We start from the raw sequence: 25133 nt of genomic DNA, 5'->3' as shown, positions 1-25133 counted from the left end.
TCCGGTAGTAGTTTGCAAACCCTAAGAACCGCTGCACCTCCTTTTCCGTGGTGGGAGTCGGCCAATTACGCACGGCTGCAATGCGGTCACTCTCCATCTCCACCCCTCCAATGGAAATGCGATACCCTAGGAAGGAGACGGACTGTTGGAAGAACAGGCATTTCTCAGCCTTGACGTACAGGTCATGCTCCAACAGGCGACCAAGCACTCTGCACACCAGGGACACATGCTCAGCGTGTGTAGCGGAGTATATCAAAATGTCAACAATATACACCACTACACCCTGCCCGTGCAGGTCCCTGAAAATCTCATCTACAAAGGCTTGGAAGAGTGATGGTGCATTCATCAACCCGTACGGCATGACGAGCTACTCATAGTGCCCAGAGGTGGTACTGAAAGCCGTCTTCCACTCGTCTCCCTCTCGGATACGCACCAGGTTGTAAGCGCTCCTGACATCTAATTTGGTGAAGAAGCGCGCCCCGTGCATTGACTCTATCGCTGTGGCTATGAGCGGTAGCGGGTAACTATACCTCACCGTGATCTGATTCAGACCCTGATAGTCAATGCACGGGCGCAGACCGCCCGCCTTCTTCTTCACAAAAAAGAAACTCGAGGAGGCGGGTGAAGTGGAGGACCGAATGTACCCCTGACGCAAGGATTCGGAGATATATGTTTCCATAGCCTCCGTCTCCGCCTGTGAGAGGGGATACACGTCACCCCTGGGAAGTGCAGCGTCTACCTGGAGATCTATCACACAATCGCCCCGTCGATGAGGTGGTAATTGAGTTGCCTTCTTTTTGGAGAAGGCGAGAGCCAAATCGGCATATTCAGGGGGAATGCGCACAGTGGAGACCTGGTCTGGACTCTCCACTGTAGTAGCACCAATGGAAACCCCTAAACACCTACCTGAGCACTCTCGCGACCACCCCGTGAGAGCCCTCTGTGGCCAAGAAACAGAAGGGTTATGACAAGCTAACCAGGGTAGGCCCAGCACCATGGGAAACGCAGGAGAGTCAATAAGGAAGAGACTAATTCTCTCTGTATGACCCCCCTGCGTCACCATGCCCAAAGGCGCGGTGACCTCCCTAATCAACCCTGACCCTAATGGCCGACTATCTAAGGCATGAACGGGGAAGGGCACATCCACGGGAATGATGGGGATCCCTAAACTATAGCCTAAAGCTCTATCAATAACATTCCCAGCCGAGCCTGAATCGACGAGCGCCTTATGCTGGGAATATAGGGAAAACGCAGGGAACGTGACAGACACAAACATATGTGCAACAAAGGGCTCTGGGTGAGAATGGTGCTGCCTGCTGCCTCGATTCCCAGAGGAACCAACCCGGCACCGACCGGCAGTGTGACCTCTGCGGCCACAGATGGTGCACGAGCGGGAACCCCCTCCGGTCTCCCTGCGCACCGCCTCTCCCAGCTCCATGGGTATCGGAGAGGGAGTGTGGGAGGATGGAACCACCAGACCCCGATCTGAACGTCCGCGAGTAGCCAGCAGGTTGTCCAGCCGGATGGACAGGTCCACCAGCTGGTCAAACGTAAGGGTGGTGTCTCTGCAGGCCAGCTCCCGACGGACGTCCTCGCGCAGACTGCAGCGGTAATGGTCGATCAGGGCCCTGTCGTTCCATCCCGCGCCGGCAGACAGGGTCCTAAACTCCAGGGCGAACTCCTGGGCCCTCCTCGTCTCCTGCCTCAGATGGTAGAGGCGCTCACCCGCCGCTCTATCCTTGGGCGGGTGGTCGAAGACTACCCGGAAACGGCGGGTAAACTCGTCAAATTGGTCTAATTGCAATAAGAACCCCTGGCAGTTCACAGCCCTCCCGTCGTACTCCTGGGGCAAGGAGAGACGGATCCCACTGGGTTCAGGCGGGAAAGGGGCGCTCAGGAGAGACCCCAGTTGTGCTGGTGGAGGCGCTGGAAGAACTCCCTGTCTCTCCCAGCGGTCCATTGTCTGGACAACGCGTTCCATGGCGGCGCCAAGATGGTGAAGCATAACTGCATGCTCCTGGACGCGCTACTCCACCTCAATGGCCGGGGTACCTTCTCGGGTACCCCGGCCAAATCTTCAGAGTGAAACTAAGATAACTGGACTGTGACTTCTTGGTGTAATCTGTATTTATTAAATTATAAACCCAATGCAGACGTGATTATGTCAATACCAAGTCATTTCTGGGTAACAGGCCTTTAAACAGTCGAAGTTGACTGCAAAGTGTAAACAGGATAATTCTGGTAATAATGTCAGTCTAAAATGGAGTTTGGAACATCTGTGCATCACAACAGGAACATTAAGGTTGGGTTTTGATTTGACGATGTCCATTTGCCCACTAACGTGAACAGCTGCGGTGACTTCTCACTATCCAATAGCATAGACAATGAGACAGACCTGCCCAGCAGCTCCGACTTTGTTTACAAAAGACAACAAGTTACACATTTCTTTACTTGAGAAATACTGCAGCAAACACCTTCGTTAGATGTAAAATTGCCTAAAGGTCTTTCATGGCCAATAACACACATACACACACACACACTAAACTAAAACTAAACTAAACTAAAACATCCTCGGCAAAACTTAAAAATGTGTTACAGATTTCTTGTTTTAGTTGCGCAATTTTACATCTAACTAAGGTGTTTGGTACAGTATTTCTCAAGTAAACAAATGTGTGACATGTTGTTTTATGTAAACAAAGTTGGAGCTGCTGGGCAGGTCTGTCTCATTGTCTATGCTATTGGATAGAGTCGTTTAATAAGTGCTCACCAAACTCCGAAACACAAAAATAATAAAAGTGGGTACAAAACCCGTCACACACCAGAACATAACTGCACATAACATACAATCAAACAATCACCGACAAGGACATGAGGGGAAACAGAGGGTTAAATACACAACACGTAATTGATGGGATTGGAACCAGGTGTGAAGGAAGACAAGACAAAACCAATGGGAAATGAAAAATGGATCAGCGATGGCTAGAATGTCGGTGACGTCGACCGCCGAACACCGCCCGAACAAGGAGAGGGACCGACTTCAGCGGAAGTCGTGACAATAACCCTTTCATGCCCTGCCTCCAGTCCACTTACCGATATCTGAACAAGAGAGCCTCATCGAAATTGCAACAAGCGGTTCCGTGAAAATTGAATTTAATCAGAAGCCACTGCCAGAATTCTGGATAGGGCTGTGCTCAGAGTATCCTGCCTTAGCAAATTGCGCTGCGAAGACACGGATTACCTTTGCAACCACATACCTATGTGAGAGTGAACTCTCGGCCCTCACTAGCATGAAACCTAAATAAAGGCACAGACTGTATGTGGAAAATGATTTAAGACTGAGACTCTCTCCAATACAACCCAACATTGCAGAGTTATGTACATCCTTTCAAGCACACCCTTCTCATTAACCTGTGGTGAGTTATTCACAATTTTCGATGAACAAATAAGGTTTTATATGTAAGATGGTTAAATAAAGAGCAAAAGTATTGATTATTATTAAATTATTATTTGTGCCCTGGTCCTATAAGAGCTCTTTGTCACTTCCCACGAGCTGGGTTGTGACAAAAACTCACACTCATTCTTATGTTTAATAAATGTATCGTATAGTGTGTGTGTGGCAGGCTTACAGTGATGGCAAAAAACAACATTTGAGAGTGTGCTGATCCTGGTGCTAGAGAGGGTACGCAGCTGGAGGTTGAATGTTTGAAGGGGTATGGGACTATAAAAAGTTTGGGAACCACTGCCCTACAGTAACTCACCCTGCCCTCATCCCCCCACAGTAACTCCCCTCATCCCCCTACAGTTCCTCCCCTCATTTCCCTACAGTTACTCCCCTCACCTCCCCACAGTAACTCCCCTCATTCCCCTACAGTAACTCTCCTCATCCCCCTACAGTTACTCCCCTCATTCCCCTGCAGTAACTCCCCTCATCCCCCTACAGTTACTCCCCTCATCCCCCCACAGTAACTCCCCTCATCCCCCTACAGTTCCTCCCCTCATTTCCCTACAGTTACTCCCCTCACCTCCCCACAGTAACTCCCCTCATTCCCCTACAGTAACTCCCCTCATCCCCCTACAGTTACTCCCCTCATTCCCCTGCAGTTACTCCCCTCACCTCCCCACAGTAACTCCCCTCATTCCCCTACAGTAACTCCCCTCATCCCCCTACAGTTACTCCCCTCATCCCCCTACAGTTACTCCCCTCATTCCCCCACAGTAACTCCCCTCATCCCCCCACAGTAACTCCCCTCATCCCCCTACAGTAACTCCCCTCATTCCCCTACAGTAACTCCCCTCATCCCCGTACAGTAACTCCCCTCATCCACCTACAGTAACTCCCCTCATCCCCCTGCTGTAACTCCCCTCATCCCCCTACAGTAACTCCCCTCACTCCACCCTCATCCCCCTACAGTATCTCCCCTCACTCCGCACTCATCCCCTTACAGTAACTCCCCTCATCCCGCCCACATCCACCTACAGTAACTCCCCTCATCCCGTACAGTAACTCCCCTCATCCACCTACAGTAACTCCCCTTATCCCCCTATAGTAACTTCCCTCACCCCCCTACAGTTCCTCCCCTCATCCCCCTACAGTTCCTCCCCTCATCCCCCTACAGTAACTCCGTACCTCAAAGGTTCCCGGCAGCCACTGGATGTCTGTAATGGGTGCTTTGTGGCCATTCTCTATGCCTGAGACAGCACAGTAACGCACCACAGGGGTCTCATTCTCCTGCTTGTCTTCAAAGCCCTGCTGGGGTGACAAACACACAGGGATTACAGCAAACAGCAGGGTGTTAGTCACACAATACAGCAAACAGAAAACAACAGGGTGGCATAAGCACTGTCAGGTCAATCAACAGGTTCCATACCATAATAGCACTATGGAGGATACAGAGTGAAATACTTTATTGTCCCAGAATTGTCCTTTCTATTCTACTAAAGACATAATTCAAATAATATACAGTTAGTTGCTTTGCTAACAGTGTAAATTAGGACCAGAATGTGGTTTATATTATATACAGAAGGATTTTTGTTTTTTGCTCTAAATGGTTTAGGACCTAGAGCAGTGCATGTGATTTCCCTTTGCACTTTGGCCACCGCTGTCGTTGGCTCTGTTTCTCATTAAGACTGAGATCACTGGCTGATCGGAAAGAGATGTAGACTTAGCAGTACAGCTGCATGCTTGGAGAGTGCTGTATATGTTACTGTTTGTGCATGTCTACTGGGTTATGGCACCCTATTCCCTATATACTGTAGTGTACTACTTTTGACCGGGGACAATAGGGCTCTGGTCAAAAGTAGGGCACTATTTAGGGGATAGGGTGCCATTTGGGACACAGCCTGTCTCTGTGTTTAATTTTGATCTACAAAAGGTTTGAATATGGCAGGTTAGGACATACACACGTTCCCTTAAAACCATACGGGGGGTTTACAAGGCAGTAACAGGTGCTAGTAAAGGACATCTTTAGCTGATAGAACTGCCATTGTTTGTTCTGAAAACACATCGCTGTAATCAGATGTGTGTTATGTCAGCTGTGTGTGTGTGTGTATGTGTGTTATTGGCCATGAAAGACCTATCAGGGGCATAGAGGGGTTAGGTAACAACTGGAGTGTGGTGTGTGTTGGTGTTGTTGACTCTGGACACTGGATGTTGACTCTGGAGTGAACAGGGACACAGTGAATGGAGGGAAGGAAGATGGATGCAGCTGCTATCATATTGTACCAGGTAATAAACAAAGAATAAACTGAGATAGAGACTAATGAAGGTTGGATATTAGGGCTGTGACGATAACAGTATCGCAATATTTTTCCACTGCAAACATGAAAACATGAAGTTGACCAAACTCTTTAGTTCTTTAAAAACCTGCTGTAAAATATTGTGTGCTATAGGTTGGAAAATAAATACATGTGACTCTGGATGACAACACAATGATATTTGTTTCCATGTTTGTTTCTTAAAGAAGTTAAATCCGCTTCATGTTTTGTTTCCTTGCCACGATACTAATGAGTATCGCAATACTGGAATCGTCCCACCCCATTGGAAATGGGATGGATGTGGCAGGCAAAAGCTTTTGTGGTTCCAGGTTTTCTGCTTACTAGTTAAGGCTGGTTTTGTCATGGTATATGGTTAGGTTAGGTCAGAGATGGTCTATAATGTTGTAGTAATGTTGCCCTTGTAACAGGCTTTGGTTAGGTCTGACCTGGACAGAGTTGAGGTTTGTGGGGCTAAGCTGCCTAAGTATATGGGTTAGGTCTGGCTTGCTGTGATCGCCAGGGTTGTCTTGAAAAGGACCATCAGGACCGCTGCATTCCCCTTTAATTAAAGGCTGAGGATGAAGAGAAACCCGGCAAGCCAATGTGTCATCATCTCACTGCGTCACAGGGCTTTAACTCTAAAACTTAGCCTAGAACTGGGGATCTAGATTGAAGATAATATTATGAACCAGAATTGGGACCCCTCATAGATTTGCAATGACCTCATCTGCAGAAGCATGCCATTGGGATTGAGTCAGTGTGATCAGGACAGAACGTTGATTAGTACTTACTAAAGCGTTGGTGTTTGCTGCAATGTTCTTTCCACCACTGGTGCGTGTGCCCTGTAATTGTTCTACGTAGGTGGATATATCCCATAACACAACCTGAGATGACAACAACACAAAGAAGTGCATTACTCAGGGTGGATCAACAACTACACCTTCACCTCCTCTCATAAAACCCTCTCCTTTTAACGTATTATTAATGCTTCAGTTTAATATGACAAATTTCATGAAAGAAAACCATGGAGAAAACAATGGAGGATAATGGCCAAAGAGGATAAAGATAACAAGGAGAGAACGAAAAGAAAGCTACACCTTCTATAAACAGCTATTTATCTGTTTTATCATATTCCCTTGAAATGAAGCCAGTGAGGCCAGTGAGGCCTGGGACGGAGGAGGACATGGGAAATCTACTCCTGAGATGGTTATATAATACAGCCTCATAAGAAAAAGTCCACAGTGCTGACAGTTAGTTAGGGAGGGATAGAAGGAGGGAGAGAGGATGAGGGAGAGGGAAAGGAAAGGGAGAGAGAGAGGGAAATACGTGGGTGGATATATCCCATATTCCATAACACAACCTGAGATGACAACAGCACAAAGAACCTGAGTGAGAGAGAACGTAGTTGATGAGTATTAACATCAAGAGAGAAACATTTGGTCAGCAGCATCAAAGAGGGCTGTAGAAAGATGTTAACTTAGCAGTAAAAAGATGGAGAGAGCGAGAGAGAAAGAGAGAGAGACGGAGTCAGAACCTGGCCGTTCATGCAGCCACCAACAATAATATTGGGGTCGGAAGGGCAGAACTCAAAGGAGAAGACGTCGTCTGGGCACTCCAACAGCAACTGCAAACAACAGAAAAAGAGAAACCCACAGCATTACAGTGGGCTGAGGCATTACATTTCAAAGGAGAGAGAGACTTCCAAGTACTAGGGTCCCTTGCCATCGAATGTATTTATTTATTCTAGTTATTCAATACACTCAGATTTTAAATCCATGGCCTTGGCTAATCCCATTTGCAAATGATTCCATTTCACTGAACATAAAACAAAACAAAAAAAACAGAGAAACAGCATTGTAATGCAAAACAATGAGTTAGGCTGCATTATGTTCAAGTGCAGCACTGAATTTGGTCTATTCCTAACAAGTGCAGCACTGAATTTGGTCTATTCCTAACAAGTGCAAAGCTGAATTTGGTCTATTCCTAACAAGTGCAAAGCTGAATTTGGTCTATTCCTAACAAGTGCAGCACTGAATTTGGTCTAGTCCTAACAAGTGCAGCACTGAATTTGGTCTATTCCTAACAAGTGCAGCACTGAATTTGGTCTATTCCTAACAAGTGCAAAGCTGAATTTGGTCTATTCCTAACAAGTGCAAAGCTGAATTTGGTCTATTCCTAACAAGTGCAAAGCTGAATTTGGTCTATTCCTAACAAGTCCAGAGCTGAATCTGGTCTATTCCTATCAAATGTGTTTATTTTATCTGCTGAAAATGTATTGCAGTATTTTTTTAAATCCCTAAACCACCTCATATACAGTACTTTATAATGGCTCTATTATCCTTGGGTAAATTCAACTGTTCGACTCAATTGTAATTAATTACGAGGCTCTTACTTCAACTTAACCAAACAAAGGCTTTGAATGACAGTTCAAAGCAACTTCTAAAGCCATTCTCTTTTTAAGAGAGCTCATCTCAAACAGATCTGACGTGAGTCAAGGGTGAGAAAGAGATATTGCTTGTAAGCTGTCAGTGAGGATTTATCCAGAGAGAGAGGGAGGTAGAAGAGGATGAAATGAAAGAGAAGACTTTGCCATACCATACCTGTGGGTTGATGGGATCAGAGAAGCTCCAGAAGAGAATGAGGGAGGGGTTTAGGAGCAGCTTAGTGGAGCCATTGATCCTGTCCTCGAAGGACAGCCTCTCTGTCACAGCCACCGCTATCACACCTAAACACAACCACATATTCTTTCTTACTATGTGTAATACGGATTGTGTCTGTATACCCATCTGTATGTGGATGTTGTCTATACATTCTGTCTGTACCTTCTGTCTGTTTATTCTGTTTAGCACTATTTCGCCAGCTCAAATTCCGGGCACATGTAAATGTACTTAAAGGTGATTCTGATAAACACTGTCATAACGTTACAGAACCATACAGAAACTACCACAACCACATATAACCACTGTCAAAACCATACACATGTATTTGATACCATTCTGCTCCAGCCATTACCATGAGCCCATCCTCCCCAATGAAGATGCCACAGACTCCTGTGACAAGAGTCATTGAACCCTGGTCACTTTAATAATGTTTACATAATGTTTCAACCACTTTATAAGTATATACTGTATTGTAGTCATGGCTCCTCCTATATAATACATTTTTTCATTTTTTTGGATTATGCGTGTATTGTTATTGTATTGCTAGATATTACTGCACTGTTGGAGCTAGTAGAAACACAAGCATTTCACTGCACCTGCGATAACATCTGCAAATCTGTTTAAACGACCAATACATTTTGATTTGATTGTAACACCCATACAGTAACTGATGATGATAAGTATTCTGTATGTTCTGTTCAGTGGCAGAACATTACTGTTCTTTCATTTTGACAGACAGTCACCCCTGTATATCACTGTCTGTCTGCTAAATGTAAATGATTGCATCTTTTTTCGGGCCACAGTAACAATCATTCATAACCACACTCACACTGCAGACCCTTCAATACAGTAGGCACCTGTACTGTTCCCCTTGTCTCAACCCCGTGTCCATGTTCTTCATATAAATATGATTACTACCTCCTGGTTAATGAGGACGCTTCCTGCTGTACTTCCACCGGCCAACCCATTAAAGCCTATTGACTTGAACGGGAACGCCCCTTCTAGTAACTCTATTTCTATGATGTTCCTGTCCCTCACCGTTGATGGTGGGGTGCCAGTTGATGTTGCTAATGGTCTTCTCCTTGCTGAAGTGCAGGTCAGTGAAGGACTGGTACTCCTTCAGGTGTGGGTCAGCCTTCCGTCCATAGCCACTGTCCTCCTCACTCAGGGCCTTCCAGTCGTCAAAGAACACATCCATGATTTCATTCTGCTGGATGGCTATCTCAAACCTGGGAAGTTCATTTAATAAAGAACACACACATCTTTACAGGGCGTATACACTCGAGACGGCATCGCACGGTGAAACAGCAGCTTCCCATTCATTTTCAATGGAAGGAAAGTTGTGAGAAGCAGAGTGGGCGGGGGGGACCGTTGGGAGATGCGAGCATGGGCGAGGGAGCTGAACAAGGCGGGCCTAAATTTGGGCAAAGCTGAACTTTATGCAAATCTACAGCAATATCATGGCGCAAGTAACCAATCGAAGCTCACCATAGCTTCCAACCCCTACTGGATTGGCTGACAATGGCTGTTGATACGTAGCACTACCTAGCATGCTTGCTAGCTTGTTAGCACCCACATGCTGGCGGCCATAGCGTGGCTAGGCGAGTTACTGCTGTATAGTATAAAACGATTTTTGTGACATTGTCAGCTAACCCATCTATAGTATATCTCGGCCGTCAGGCGCTGACTAACGAAAGATAAACTATATTTAAAAAAATGTTTTAAGTAATACTCTCATCTCTCCTTCTCAGAATTTTTTTTTTAATGTTAGCCTGGATCCTGTCTCTGCTCAGCTATTACATTCCACTCCTTGTCACTCCTGTCATTTGCCAAATATTCAGGAATGGCAAGGAGTGGAAAGTTAGCTAAAAAGATTGGTAACCAGACTAGTCTGATGTACAGAACAGGATGGAATGTAGAACACAGTAGGTCATGTAATAGATTGATGGTATACTGATAGGATAGGACTTTATCGAGTACTAGTCAATAAAATGTTTTTTTTTTATTTTGACTTTAAAAAACAGAGCTTAGATAATGAGCAGAAAACATACATCAGCATAAACCATGGAGAACTGCCAGAAGAAAAGTTAAGTCTCCATAAGTTACTTTGTGCATATCTTGATCAGGCCTTGGCTTTCATAATGTATGAGAGTGGATTCCTCAAGGCTGCACTATAATGTATAACTCTGGTTGGCTTTCAGTCATTCCATGCATTAAAACGCTCCCCTTGAGTCCCAGAGACTCGATCGTATCCATAATTTAAATGATCCCTTACCTGGAGGCCACCGAGTTGACGAAATTCTTCAGATTCTCAGATTGGAGGCAGTTTTCTTTCTCCTCCTCGCTGAACTCTCTGGGTTCGTACTGCATACACATACTCCTTGGATATGTCCTATGGAACAGAACAATAATGGATAAAGTAGGCACACTTTTGCTTCAATGTTCAATTCAGATCATATTTCAGTACAGGGTATAGTCATTCTAAAACGATAAAGCATTTGATGATTCATTGTAATGATTCATTAAAAAAAAAGTGATGAATCATTACAACACATCTGACATTGTTAGATACTGCCAATGTGGACTAGTAGCTACAGGACTGTACCATGGTCTATTTTCTTCCCCTGTTCTACCTGGCTCTAGTTACAACATGACCTACCATTGTGTTTGGGTGCTGGAGCTCTTGAGGTTGGGGATAGTCTGCACTCCAGTGTGTCTCTCCATCTGCTTGAGGCTGAAGTTCTTGTCCTGGTAGGGGGTACATTCAAGGAAGCCATCCTTGGTCTCCATGGCATTACGGTCAGAGAAGAAGATCGGTGCCCCAAACTCCCTCCGCACCCTGGAGATCCTATACTTCAACTGAGACGGAGGAGGAGAAAGAAGAATGAATGAGAGAGAAAGAACTTAGCTATTAGATCATTATCTAATTCATTCAGAACAATCATTTAGTAACAATTCTATTTTCTGTTTTGATATTTGAATTATATTTTTAGGGCCCTAAATTCCGGTGTTTTACCCTGGGTCTGGAGTCAGTGACAGACTCTTCCTCTATCTCCTGTTCGCTGCCCAGAGAGATCCAGGGCTGGGGTTCAAAGGTTTTCTGTGCTGCAAACACCTCCGACGGCTCCCGCTCCAAAGCTACCTCAACTCCCAAAGCCACTACAGGCTACATGGGCCAGACATACAGAGAACACTGTAATGAGTAATAGGGATTATATTGAAGACATGAATGATATTCTTCTTTAGATGTTTTGAATTTGAATCATTACTTTCTTTACTTATTTTACAATCCCTTTATCATATATACAGATGTAAGGGCGTTTTTCCCCTAGTATGTCACAGAGTACTGTTTTTAAAAAACATTTTCTTCTTCTGAAGAGCAGAATACTGGTGGTAAATGGACTCACCTTTAGGTGCCTCTCCTTGGCATCTGCTGTTAGAACCAGGTAGAAGCTGGATCCGTAGATGAAGTCTCTGTCGTAGCCCAGGAGGAGCTCATCTTCAGGGTAGTCCTGTTGTATCACATAGGAGAGAGAGGGCATTGAGAGCACAGTGCACTGCACACACAGAGACTAGCAGGTTGGCATAACATGTAAGTACAATTTGACTAAAACAGTGATATATTTTCAAAACCAGATTTTTTACTTTTAACCTTTAAAATGAGTGCCATTGTGAGTGAAACATGAACCAATAGATCATTTATAAGGGCTGGGGGGGTCTTGGTCAGTGAGAACTTGAATTGTTGTGCCAAGGTCTTAGAGAGGACAAACAACCACCCACACGTCACCATGGAAACAGCACTACCCCACACAGAGGAGTGATATTTGATGATCAGGGTTGGGGAGTAACGGATTACATGTAATCCGTTACATGTAAAGGCTTTGCAAAAAAACGGTAACTGTAATCCCTTACGTTACCAGCTAAAATATTGTAATCAGATTACAGATTCTTTTGAAAAACTAGATGATTACTTCAACTCAGAAAGGATGCTTGCGAGGAAAAAAAATATGCTCAAACTTGCACACTTTTGATAGACTTAAAGGGGCAATCTGTAGTTGCTACATCACTTTTTGGACTTATAAATTATATATATATAATAAACGCCCTTGGCGTTATTCCTATTTTGTTGCATTACAACCTGTAATTTAAATGGATTTTTAATTGAATTTCATGTAACGGACATACACAAAATAGTCCAAATTGCTGAAGTGAAATTAAAAAAATTACTTGTTTCAAAAAATTCTAAAACAATACTACAGAAAAGTGGTGCGTGTATATGTATTCACCCCCTTTGCTATAAAGCCGCTAAATAAGATCTAGTGCAACCAATTACCTTCAGAAGTCATATAATTAGTTAAATAAAGTCCACCTGTGTGCAATCTAAGTGTCACATGATCTGTCACATGATCTCAGTATATATACACCTGTTCAGAAAGGCCCCAGAGTCTGCAACACCACTAAGCAAGGGGCACCACCAAGCAAGTGGCACCGTGAAGATCAAGGAGCTCTCCAAACAGGTCAGGGACAAAGTTATGGAGAAGTACAAATCAGGGTTTGGATATAAAAAATTATCAGAAACTTTGAACATCCCACAGAGCACCATTAAATCCATTACAAAAAAATGGAAAGAATATGGCACCACAACAAACCTGATAAAAGAGGGCCGCCCACCAAACCTCATGGACCAGGCAAAGAGGGCATTAATCAGAGAGGCAACAAAGAGACCAAAGATAACCCTGAAGGAGCTGCAAAGCTCCACAGCGGAGATTCGAGTATCTGTCCATAGAACCACTTTTAGCCGAACACTCCACAGAGCTGGGCTTTACAGAAGAGTGTCCAGAAAAAAAGCCATTGCTTAAAGAAAAAAATAAGCAAGCACGTTTGGTGTTCGCCAAAAGGCATGTGGGAGACTCCCCAAACATATGGAAGAAGGTGCTCTGGTCAGATGAGACTAAAATGTACCTTTTTTGCCATCATGGAAAATGCTATGTCTGGCACAAACCCAACATTTCTCATCACCCGAGAACACCATCCCCACAGTGAAGCATGGTGGTGGCAGCATCATGCTGTGGGGATGTATTTCATCGGCAGGGACTGGGAAACTGGTCAGAATTGAAGGAATGATGAATGGAGCTAATTACAGGGAATTCTTGAGGGGAAACCTGTTTCAGTCTTCCAGAGATTTGAGACTGGGACAGAGGTTCACCTTCCAGCAGGACAATGACCCTAAGCATACTGCTCAAGCAACACTTGAGTGGTTTAAGGGGAAACATTTAAATGTCTTGGAATGGTCTAGTCAAAGCCCAGACCTCAATCCAATTGAGAATCTGTGGTATGACTTAAAGATTGCTGTACACCAGCGGAACCCATCCATCTTGAAGGAGCTGAAGCAGTTTTGTCTTGAAGAATGGGCAAAAATCCCAGTGACTAGATGTGTCAAGCTTATAGAGACATACCCCAAGAGACTTGCAGCTGTAATTGCTGCAAAAGGTGGCTCTACAAAGTATTGACTTTGGGGGGTGAATAGTTATGCATGCTCAAGTTCCGTTTTTTGTCTTATTCCTTTTTTGTTTAACAAAAAAAATATATTTTGCATCTTCAAAGTGGTAGGCATGTTGTGTAAATCAAATGATACAACCTCCCACCCCAAAAAAATATTCCAGGTTCTAAGGCAACAAAATAGGAAAAATGCCAATCCATTGATTCTTGAAGAATATAACTTAGAAATGCCTTATGAGCTTAGTTCAACTGTCACACTCCATGAGAACCCAAAATATAAGCTTGTTTTTCCCCAATGTTTGTAAACATTGTAAATGTAATAGCATGGTTAAAATAATAATTTTGATATTATGGAGGGTCAGTCCTTGCATCTATTAATCTAGAAGTGGTTACATTTCTCCAGGCCCATCCATCAGCTTTTTACCAAAACAGAGGCGGTACGACCGTTTTGTTATGGTTAAAGACAGCATAAACAGATATGGGACCAGGCTAGGAACTGAGGCAGTGTTTTTCCCCCAGACCCCTCAACCTAAACATGAGGCCTGTGAATCAACCATCATATTGGTTGGGAGGATATGACATTTTAGTAATTTAGCAGACACTCTTATCCAGAGCGACTTAAAATTTGTGGTGTTGGTGGTAACATATATTAGTTAATATATTTTCATACTATTTTCATACTGGTCCCCCGTCGGAATCAAACCCACAACCCTGGCGTTGCAAGCGCCACGCTCTACCAACTGAGCCACACGGGATTGCCTGTATGCTTCCTCTGTATGACAACAATAACAACGACATAGAGATCAGCCTACCAGCACCAGCTGCTTCACGGGGCTGAAATCAGACACAGCTGCCCTCATCCTCATGTCCTGCACGATGTCCTCTTTCCTCAGGATCTTGTAGGGGTTGTCCCCCGTGACGTCTTCGTCACAGCGACACCCAAACAGCTCCTGGGTAGCCGAGGTCAACGTCAAGGGGAAGATGTCATTAGGATGACCTTGATGTGAGGGGGACAAGGGTCAGACTGTTAAGGGAATTTGTCCAATAAGAACACAAACTTCTGTTTTCTGTTGCAATACATTTTGCTGTGCTGTGGCCGCCCCTAGAGAGTACCTCCAATTCCCAGTTGCAATAACAAGAAAAGATATACTACAAAAATGTACAGCACTGTTCTTAATTGAGTTTTATCTGATTGTAAAAAAGTATGATAATACAAACATCATCACCAGCCTACAAACAATCAGAACAACAACATGATTCCAGTAACGCCATACACCAGAGCATGACAGTATTCACTTTGAAGCCTTTTAGTAAACAGGCTAGGAAGCTTCTCTTGTATACTTACTAAAATAAACTTATCTTGGACATAAACACAGGCTTACAGTGCATTGCATGCTATAGTAAACAGGGCTTTGCATAATTATAGCTCTCATCTCACCTGTGGCCTGCATCAAAGCCTTTCCACAGGGTTGAGGCTGAGGAGACCCAGAGAATGCTGAAGTACAACTTAAGTAACCACTTCCCAACTAGGTGTGTCTTCCCTTTGTTTTCAGACCACCAGCGCCCATGCCAAATTATTGTAGTGGAAACTCACACCATTCATTTACAGTGGGTGATGTGTTAAACATGCCATGTGGTACTTATGGAAAATATGTTATGCTTGAGTGATGATGAGAGGTTAAATGTAACATATGAAAAACAGGTGCCATCCCTCTTTGAAGGTAAAATCCATATAAAGTGTTTGTGAATCATATTGTTACCACCAACACCACACATTTTAAATCCAGTACATGTATTGGAGTTTGTCTAAGACATCTCTTTAAATGACAGACCAAGCATATAGCTCCAACTATTCTCCAACACATTACATTCAATAGGGCTGAATCATACTGCATCAACTGAGATGACCCTCCCAAGTGCATAATGCTATCATGTTCCCTTTACATGATAGCCGATGACCTAATCTAAAGTAAAAAGATACCCCTTTCCTTCTGCTGGTCTGGCCGGCATTTGTTAAGACTTAAAATTGAGATGGAAATATATATACTTGAGATGGAAATAGAGAAATATACTAACGGTTATGTGTATGTCCACAGGGTTTGCAACAGTACACCCATGCTCACATGAAAAGCATGCATAGGGTATACAGGTTTCCGCCCACAAAGAAACAGTGCTGATTAATATATCATGCTCATTACATCACCGTTTAAGAGTCAAATAGGCTCAGGCCTTAGGCTTCCTCTGGCATCTTCTGTCCCTGTCTGAGTGAACATGCAACGTAGGGAACCAGCCCCTCTAACACAGATGGAAGCAATCAAATACAGGCTTGTCATTCAATCAGGAGGGTAGTTTGCCGAAAGATGTTGTTTTCTGTCTTGTTTGTTGTGGAACAGGAACACATTAGTGTACTGTGTTTCTTTCTGCTACGATGGTAATGTGATGAGAGGCCAGATGTAGATCATGCAGGTGTTTATCAGACAGACCTGATTGTTCACAAGAGGGGAATTAGTGCCTTAGGACTAAGTTGTAAGGCTATAGTCATATTCTACTATGGCAGAGGCTGCAGTAATTAAGGCAAATAGTTTTCACACGACCCTTTGTGTTAAGGACCAGGATTGGGTAGGTTCATTTCTAATGTAATCCATTACAGTTACTAGTTACCAGTCCAAAATTTTACTCAGTAACAGAATCTTATTACTTAAAGTTACGTTTAGATTACTTACCCATTAAGAGGCGTTAGAAAACGAAATGGGTCCATCAAATACTTTTGGTGTCAACATAGTGGTTTCTGACTTGTGGTCAGACTTGCTCAGTTGGAACAAACTTAAACTTGCGGCATTTTTCAATGTTGAGTTAAATGTCATTGAGAAAACAGTCATAATGTATTTTAATGTAATGTAATATTTTTGCTGGTAACATAACTGATTACAGTTACAGTTTGTTTTTAAACCCAGATTACATGTAACCGATGACATGTACCGGTAATCAGTTACTCCCCAACCTTGTTAGGGACCCATCGCCGGCCTATTCAGAAAGCAGAGTTCAGGTTGCTAATGGTTTATGGAATTTCATGGGAATCAGCAGAGGAGAAGTGTCAGCGGTCTACATTTCTGGAGCAGCCAAAAACCCAGGGAATTCACTGAACTCATGCTGGGGTAGTTTACACTTAATGTTCTATATCTAAGTTATAGCCATTGCAGTATCATAAGTTTGATATACAGCAAAAGAGCCAGGAATATTCAGGAACATTTTTGATTAAATAGTTATATAATGCATGAAAGAAATCTTACCAGACCCTGCAACACTTCCTGCAGACGACTCATCAGCCTTTTTGTCTACATTGATTCAAAACAGCAGAAATGGTCATACTTGATGTACTTTTATTTTACATTTGCATTAGTATCATTAAAATTAGGAAAATAAACATGACAGGTGAAGTATGATACAAAAAAGTCAGATGTACTGAAGGGATCATACATACCTTTCCCCTTACTGGTAGTGGTTGTGCTCTTGGGTCTCTTTGTGGACATCTCTGTAGTTAAGCGTAATCACAAAGATATTTGCTGTGGAGCATTATGATATTGAGAGTTACTGGTCTGTATCAAACAGCCGTCTACACCTACTCTCTTTTGTCTATAAATTAGATGTGTCTAATCTAAAAATAAACATATATGGAAATGGAGTGAGGTTTGTTCACTGTGATTTTTAGCCCAGTTTACAGAGCCGGATAGCCATATCATGTGCTGTGGCGACATCCGGTGGCAAATACTCGCTACTCTTCTATTTTTAGAGACAGTGGTGACACAAGGCGAAACTAAACTGTGTTTAGAAAAAAACATTGATGATAGGATAGGAATTATAAAGTGTGTGAACGAGTTGGTGGAATTAGCTAGCTGGTTGGGTCTCTGGCTGGCTAGTTAGCTAACGTCAGCTACAGCTAATTCTAGCTGGCTAACATTAGCTATAACATTATTCGAGATTGCCTGCCCTGTATTCGTCTAACTGCTAAATGTTGCTGTTAATCTTGTTAGCTATGTAGCTAGCTAGATGTTAATATACATGTTAAAATATACACAAAGGCCTCCCTTATGTTTACCGTACATTAATTTCGGGTTTCCCTCATTCTCAGCAACCAAAATAAATCCCCAACTTTCGCTGTTCAGCTCCAAGAACAAGTTTCCTGCATCAGTTTGGTTGCTAGTAGTTACTGGAGTCAAATTAGCTGATGGACAGGTTGAACAGCCAGTCGCGGCCACTTGAAATGAAGCCTCCCACTTGGCCACGCCTATTTTACCACACTACCCGCAAAAGACACCCGTTGCTCACTCGCGCTTTTAATTCTGGGATTTGTGATTATATTGACAATTGGGACATGACTCATGATGAATTTTTTATGGACTATTATTGTCAGGACGGGACAGCTCAGGATATTATTCTTCACATGGAAAATATGAATCATATTTATCCAGGCTACAGCAATACTTGATTATACAATTAAAATTGGATAATGTTGAGACAATTTTCTGATGAAATAAACTGTCTAATCATCGGATATACTGGTTACTACTGTATCACATCTCAAGTGAACGGGGGACTCATTGTTGGATACATTTTGGATCGCAAATGTGACTGACCATTCATCAACTGACATCAATAGCAGCCAATTAGCCAGCAACCAAAAGTAGATGGTAAGGAGCCTATCAAGACCATTTCTCAAATGATTGATCCCAGTCAAGTGTGCTCGGGACGGGTCCAGTTGGGCACGTTGGGTAGCATACTTTTTAGCTTGTCCCCCACTATGCTGCATGCTTAGTGTGCTGTTTTTGTGTTGTTGAGCGAAATGGTGGAAAGTGATCATGTGTCGGAATGTGAGATGCGGTTTGTTATTCAGCACTGCTCGGGTCAAAGCTCAGGTAAGAAAGCGAGCGAACCTGACCCATTCTCTCATTCTCTTCCTCTAACTTGCTTTCCGAATGAATGAATGATGACAAACGCAGAACGAATGTACAGAGATCGAAACAATGTCATGATGATATGCTACCAGTAAAGGCAACGCACATACCGTGTTGAACAAACTGAATGCCTATTCGTAAAATGCCCATCTTGCCAGTGCCACATAATTTCTGCAAGGTGTCCTTGTCCAATTTGCTCACCTGGGTGTGCAACTAGTCCAACACAATTACAGGTGTCAGTGTCACCAAGAATGAGGAACAGACACACTGCACAGCATTTAAGTTAGGCTATTTATCAAGATAAAGTAAACCACTTGCCTGGTGAGCAGGTTCTTATCCCACAGCATGTTTGGAGAGGATTTGTGAATAGTCTAGAGTTAGGCTATCAATTGTGTAAAAGTGAACACTGTTGAACACATATAGAATCACTAGAATGGGAATAGATTATATTTCTATGATTAAACACGCGTTGTTTCTATTTCCTTTAGAGATGGAGCATTCAGGTGGTTTCTACAGCTCTGTGTACGAGCCAAATGGGCATGCTGCCTGGGCAGACAACCAGCAGCACCAGGACAAGGAGACAGCGGACAACCTCAGGAGGAAGATCAAGTACTTCTTCATGAACCCCTGTGAGAAATACAAAGCCCGTGGACGGAAACCATGGAAACTGATGCTCCAGATCATCAAGATCGCCATCATTACCATCCAGGTACTGACCAATGAGCAAACAGTCAACAGAGACGGGGTACTTTTTGGTTGTTTAGTTCTGAACTATTCCATATCCAATCCTAAAAAGACCCAACATAGAAAGAAAGAAATAGAGACAGACAGACACAGCCATATCCTGATCACGCAAATCAGCAGTGTCATAGTTTTAAACCATCCCAACTATACCAGATGTATGCCATATCCCAGTACTCATTGACAGTGGTCACCAACTTTCTCATACATAGTGATGGAAGCCACTATATATGGCATTTTGTTGGAATGCATCCTCCGTGTGTCAAAACTTTTCTCTTCCCAGTTGGTGTCTTTTGGACTGAGCAATCAGATGGTGGTGACCTTCAAAGAAGAGAACCTCATGACATTCAAGCATCTCTTCCTCAAAGATTACGTGGATGGCCGTGGGGACTCTTATGCTGTGTACAGGCAGGATGAGGTGTATGAACACATCTCTTACATAGTCGATAAGGTAAGGACAGTCAACAGCTGCTATTACATTCTATCAAACATAAACTGTGATTGGAAATGAATGATATACAGGGATATCTCCTCTGTATTGCTTTTGGTTTCTAATTGAGGACAGTAGGTCAAACCTGTGAGATGGTAACCAGTTTTTGTTGCCTGGAAATCAGAAGCTAGTTCTGACCATTCCCTCATCATCCTGTGAGATTCTGTGTCCTGAGAACTCAAAATACTGTTTACCAGGTGTATTCCCCCTAGTCCCACCAATATTCTGAATCCTGAGGAACAGTTGACAGTGACATAATGGCATGTGATTGTCAAGCACCACAATGGTTTACTCCTTTGTTTTGTCACATTACTGTCAATCATTGGTTGAGTTTTATAGGTAAAGTAGCTTGTATAGTTCTGTCCTCTTAGAGGACTTTGTACAGTACCTAGCTCCTTTAATTTTTGATGGCTTATTGCTGTGTAAAGGTAGTGTTTTATGGAGCATGATTCCAATGAAATACCTACCCAATGTCTGTTTTATTTGTGTTTAGCCTCCAACTTCTGTTCTGTCATAGCTTGATAGTTCACCAACATTTTCAAGTTGTACTAGTCGTATGTACAGGATACACATGGTATACACCGTCCAACGAAATTCTTACTTGAGGTTCCTTCTCCACAATGCAACAACAATAAGAAATACATTTTAAAAATAAGAATATGAACATAAAGTAAATGGCTTAGTAAAATAGAATAAACATTTTTTGCATAAGTATAATACAGGAATGCACAATTTATAGTCCAGTATTTACACATGTATCAAGGAATGGGGGATTGGGGGGCAAGTGTTAAAATTGTGCAGTATTCATGTCATCCCTTGTCAATCAAACATCATTTGAGTAAATACAGTATGTGATTGCTTACTTTTTAATGTTACAGTTGTCATTCTTTTATGTCCTAATTGTAGTATTCCCGTCTGCGAAATATCACCGTTGGTAACCATGCCTATGAGAAGAAGGGGGACACCTATTCCCCTCTGTCTCTGTGCCAAGAGTTCTACAGGAATGGAAGCATTTCACCAGCCAATGAGACCTTTGATATAGACGCACAGATTGAAACTGGTAGGCTAATGGTCGCTGTATACTATATGTAATTTGCAGTTTAGCTTTCAGTGGTGTGTAAGAGTTGCCTGACGACTCAAACTGAATTCTTCCACTGCTCTATCGTTCGCCACATACGTCAGTCTGAGACTGCCATTATTGAAGTTGTTTGTGGTGACATCAAAATGAGCGGTGTTGTACAAAGTAATCAGCAATTGGATCATCTCTAACCAATCAGAGTATCAAAGCCAATGACACATTTTCAAAATGCTGCTTTACACACGTGTGTTCTGGGACCAATCAGACGGTCTAGAATGGATTTCCATTCTTGAAATCGTTGGAGAGGCGTTCCAATCCAGACTCAATGCGGAGAAGAAACTAACGGCCATGGGTGTATCGTTTGTCCAGAGCAAGGAGTTTGGGTAGCCAGGCAAGTCTAAGATGTTCGACATGCTTTAATCACTTTATCAGAATGGTCTGAACAGAATGTTATGATTTGGACTGAGGTGGTTTTGATAAGCAATCTTTTTAAATTCAGATTTTTTTTTTTTATTGCTGAAATGTTTTTACCCCACAACAGAATGCCTTGAGATTGTTCCAGTGTTCCCCATGGGAAGCACAACCGAGGATGATCTGTTGAATTTCGTTGTGGATTTCAAAAGGTATCAGGCCGTGATATTAAACTTAGAATTTTTCAATGCATAATCATAAGTAATAGAACTGTATCCACTGTATACTTTAAACAAAAACAGTTTTTTTTGCTTACAGTAAGTACATGGGTGTGGGGTGACAGCCCTTTAAACAAACACATTACATAATATTCAGAACTGGATCCCTCATGTTTTTGTCCTAAATGTAGGTTGTTGTACTTGTCAGTGATTAGGATACTGTATTTATCTTTGCGACTTGCAGATTGTTGAATGTGAAGATCAAGTTCACTCTGAAGGCCATAAACCTACAAACAGTCAGAAACAGAGAGCTGCCAAACTGCTATGACTTTGATGTCACGGTATGTCATCTGACTCCAGGCTGTTTCTCTACCTCACCTCACTTATTGGCTAGGCAGATTATAGACATATTCCCAGTATGACGGAATGTTCTCTGCATTTAGAAGTTTGTTCCCATTTTTATCCATTCGAGTTCCACTGTTTTCTTCAAAGTTGGTAGTTAATTGTTTGAAACTTGAGAAAAGTATTAGGTGTGACTGGAATGCTAGCTAGGGCTGGTAAAACATTAACTCTCATACCCTTTCCTTCCGTATTTGAAAACCATGTATCTTTCTCTGGTTAACAGATCACCTTCAACAACCAAGCCCACAGTGGCAGAATAAAAGTCGACCTGGACAATGACGTTGATATAAATGAATGTAGAGACTGGAAAGTAATCGGGGCATGTATGTTCAGTGTATAATCATTAGCCTTTCCTGTTTCATTTTAGAGCTATCTGTATTTGAAAGGGTGTGTTTTATAAATCAAAGTTCTGCAGTAATTGTTTTCAACCAATCATTGGCAGAGTTGTTCTAGTTTAGTTTTCTCTCCCCAGCTCCCAAGAACATCTATTACCCACTGCTGTTTGACTGTCTCATCATTGTAACGTGCATCACCTCTCTGGCCCTCTGCACACGCTCTGTGCTCAACGGGATACGGCTACAGTTTGTAAGTCTACTATTCTGCCCTACAAAGGCAAAGTACAGTAACTACGAATTTGGTAAAAAAATCTTTCATCTGTTGTAATGGCCAGGTATACTATCTGATTTCATGTGATATTTAGTTTTCTGACACAAGAACAAGCCAGTCGATCAGAATATGTCAGGAAGTACCAGAAATTGCCGTCTGTCTAATTACCTAGGCACTGCACTTTTGCAGGGCAGTATTGTCAACAGTGAAAGGTGAGTGAGGTGAGTGGTTTTTGTGTGTTATGGCTGGTTTCTGTAAAGCTGTCTGTATCTGCCTCATTTTTCCAGGAGTACACAGACTTCTGCCTAGTCCGTCAAGGGAAGAAGGTTCCATGGTCCGATAGGCTGGAGTTTCTGAACGGCTGGTATATCCTCATCATCGCCAGTGATACACTCACCATCATCGGTTCCATTCTTAAAATAGAAATCCAGACAAAGGTGTGTGTGACATGTTATTCGCATTAGCCTTCACACATTACACAAATATTATTAGTCTAATTTGTATGCTTTTCCCTTAGATTCTCACTAGTTATGATGTCTGCAGCATCTTTCTCGGAACAGGCACAATGCTTGTTTGGATCGGAGTCATACGCTACATGGGATACTTCAAGAAGTACAATGTAGGACACTCGTGTTGAATTCAACACTTGATGCTTCACACAAGACATATTATGTTTTTTTTAATTGGAATACTGGGTGAGTTCCATAGGAATTCCATTGATCTGTGGATTGTGATTGGTTATTCCTAGATTCTCATCCTGACCCTGAGAGCAGCTTTCCCAAATGTGGTTCGGTTCATCGGTTGTGCCGGAATCATTTACCTGGGGTACTGTTTCTGTGGCTGGATCGTGCTCGGGCCCTACCACGAGAAGGTAGGAGATCAAACGAGGATTGAACCCACAACCTGTTGGGAGTGTTATCACTCAACCACACAAGTGCCAGGGGTTTTTAACAGCAAAAGGAGGCTTTAACTGGATTTAAAAAAAAAAATGTTTTTACCATAGCCTTGTCTGTTTTGTTCTGTTAGTTCCGGACCCTGAACACAGTATCAGAGTGCCTGTTCTCGCTGATCAACGGAGATGACATGTATCCCACCTTCAAGTACATGAAGCAGAAGAGTTACCTGGTGTGGCTTTTCAGCAGAGTCTACCTCTACACCTTCGTCTCGCTCTTCATCTACATGATCCTCAGCCTCTTCATCACCCTTATCACTGATACCTATGACACCATCAAGGTTAAGATTCATTATAGGCAGTGTACAGCCGGCAGATATTGAATAGTTCTGGATGGTGATTTGCTAACCATATGTCTAAACTAAACCCTTACCTTAACAGATTTCCATGCCTAATATTTAGATCTGATGGTCGAATATGCACTTCTGTTATTATAACATTTCACTTGCTTTTTGTTACAATACTATTCCTAGTAAAAACATTTCCTCACCAGAACAATCCTATCGTTTGTCTTGCAGCAACAGCAGCAGGAAGGGAGCCCAGTGTCGGAGCTGCATTGTTTCATGTCTGAGTGTAAAGATCTGCCCACCTCAGGACGCTACCGCGTAGAGGGGGAGTCTGGCTCCTTCACCTGCTGCTTCCCCAGGTGAGGACAAACTTAGTGGCATTTTGTATTTCTTAGGGATCCTACCAAGGCAGCAGCTACTCGTCCTAGGGTCCAAGCACATTAAGGCACTTACATTACATATAAAACACTACATCAAATAACATTATTACACAACTACATATCTACTATACAAAATGTATAATACTACCATACAACAATATTACAATGTACGTGTGTAGAGTGCGTGTGCTAGCGCTTGTATGCGTGTCTGTACCTTTGTTTGACTCTTCACAGTCCCTGCTGTTCTATAAGGTATATTTTTATCTTCTTTTTTTCCCTACTGATTGTATCAGTTACCTGATGTGGAATAGAGTTCCATGTAGTCATGGCTCTATGTAGTACTGTGCGCCTCCCATAGTCTGTTCTGGACTTGGGTGTGCTAGTAGTTGAAACAGACAGCTTGGTGCATTCAGCTTGACAACACTTCTTACAAAAACAAGTAGTGATGAAGTCGATCTCGCCACTTTGAGCCATGAGAGATTGACATGCATATCATTGTTAGCTCCCCATGTACTTTTAAGGGCCAGCCGTGCTGCCCTGTTCTGAGCCAATTGTAAGTCCCTCTTTGTGGCATCTAACCACACGACTGACCAGTAGTCCAGGTGCAACAAAACTAGGGCCTGTAGAACCTGCTAATGTTAAGAAGGCAGAACAGTGCTTTATTATGGACAGACTTCTCATTTTAGCTACTTTATTTTTTTTT

At 42.9% G+C, this 25133-nt stretch overlaps 2 protein-coding genes across 4 annotated transcripts in view; one reads left to right on the top strand and one right to left on the bottom strand.

Moving 5' to 3' along the window:
- dnai3 (dynein axonemal intermediate chain 3) overlaps positions 1 to 18140 on the bottom strand; it is a 35164-nt gene extending 17024 nt beyond the window's left edge. The window contains exons 1-13 of one of the 2 annotated variants that reach the window (XM_014123368.3): positions 18015 to 18140; positions 17395 to 17476; positions 17204 to 17248; positions 14726 to 14910; positions 11822 to 11926; positions 11431 to 11580; positions 11074 to 11273; positions 10690 to 10806; positions 9453 to 9643; positions 8355 to 8479; positions 7289 to 7378; positions 6546 to 6638; positions 4628 to 4747 (exon numbers count right to left, since the gene is read on the bottom strand). In XM_014123368.3, coding sequence (XP_013978843.1) covers positions 4628 to 4747; positions 6546 to 6638; positions 7289 to 7378; positions 8355 to 8479; positions 9453 to 9643; positions 10690 to 10806; positions 11074 to 11273; positions 11431 to 11580; positions 11822 to 11926; positions 14726 to 14910; positions 17204 to 17248; positions 17395 to 17443 — 1470 coding nt within the window. In that variant the 5' untranslated portion in view covers positions 17444 to 17476; positions 18015 to 18140. Of the gene's footprint in view, positions 1 to 4627; positions 4751 to 6545; positions 6639 to 7288; positions 7379 to 8354; positions 8480 to 9452; positions 9644 to 10689; positions 10807 to 11073; positions 11274 to 11430; positions 11581 to 11821; positions 11927 to 14725; positions 14911 to 17203; positions 17249 to 17394; positions 17477 to 18014 lie in introns of both variants that reach the window. The other variant, XM_014123366.3, reaches the window with a different exon arrangement.
- Positions 18141 to 18254: 114 nt separating this feature from the next.
- Positions 18255 to 25133, top strand: part of mcoln3b (mucolipin TRP cation channel 3b) — an 8682-nt gene continuing 1803 nt past the window's right edge. Inside the window, exons 1-13 of one of the 2 annotated variants that reach the window (XM_014123363.3) lie at positions 18255 to 18826; positions 19354 to 19574; positions 19890 to 20057; positions 21003 to 21156; positions 21716 to 21797; positions 22048 to 22144; positions 22429 to 22528; positions 22678 to 22790; positions 23099 to 23248; positions 23329 to 23430; positions 23560 to 23682; positions 23838 to 24044; positions 24282 to 24409. In XM_014123363.3, coding sequence (XP_013978838.1) covers positions 18754 to 18826; positions 19354 to 19574; positions 19890 to 20057; positions 21003 to 21156; positions 21716 to 21797; positions 22048 to 22144; positions 22429 to 22528; positions 22678 to 22790; positions 23099 to 23248; positions 23329 to 23430; positions 23560 to 23682; positions 23838 to 24044; positions 24282 to 24409 — 1718 coding nt within the window. In that variant the 5' untranslated portion in view covers positions 18255 to 18753. The remainder of the gene's footprint in view (positions 18827 to 19353; positions 19575 to 19889; positions 20058 to 21002; positions 21157 to 21715; positions 21798 to 22047; positions 22145 to 22428; positions 22529 to 22677; positions 22791 to 23098; positions 23249 to 23328; positions 23431 to 23559; positions 23683 to 23837; positions 24045 to 24281; positions 24410 to 25133) is intronic. The other variant, XM_014123364.3, reaches the window with a different exon arrangement.

The sequence above is a fragment of the Salmo salar genome, chromosome 10 (genome assembly GCF_965601325.2).
Source record: "Salmo salar chromosome 10, fSalSal1, whole genome shotgun sequence".
Classification (NCBI taxonomy): domain Eukaryota; kingdom Metazoa; phylum Chordata; class Actinopteri; order Salmoniformes; family Salmonidae; genus Salmo; species Salmo salar.
The sequence above is the reverse complement of the archived record's forward strand: the minus strand, read 5'-3'. Positions and strand labels throughout refer to the sequence as shown.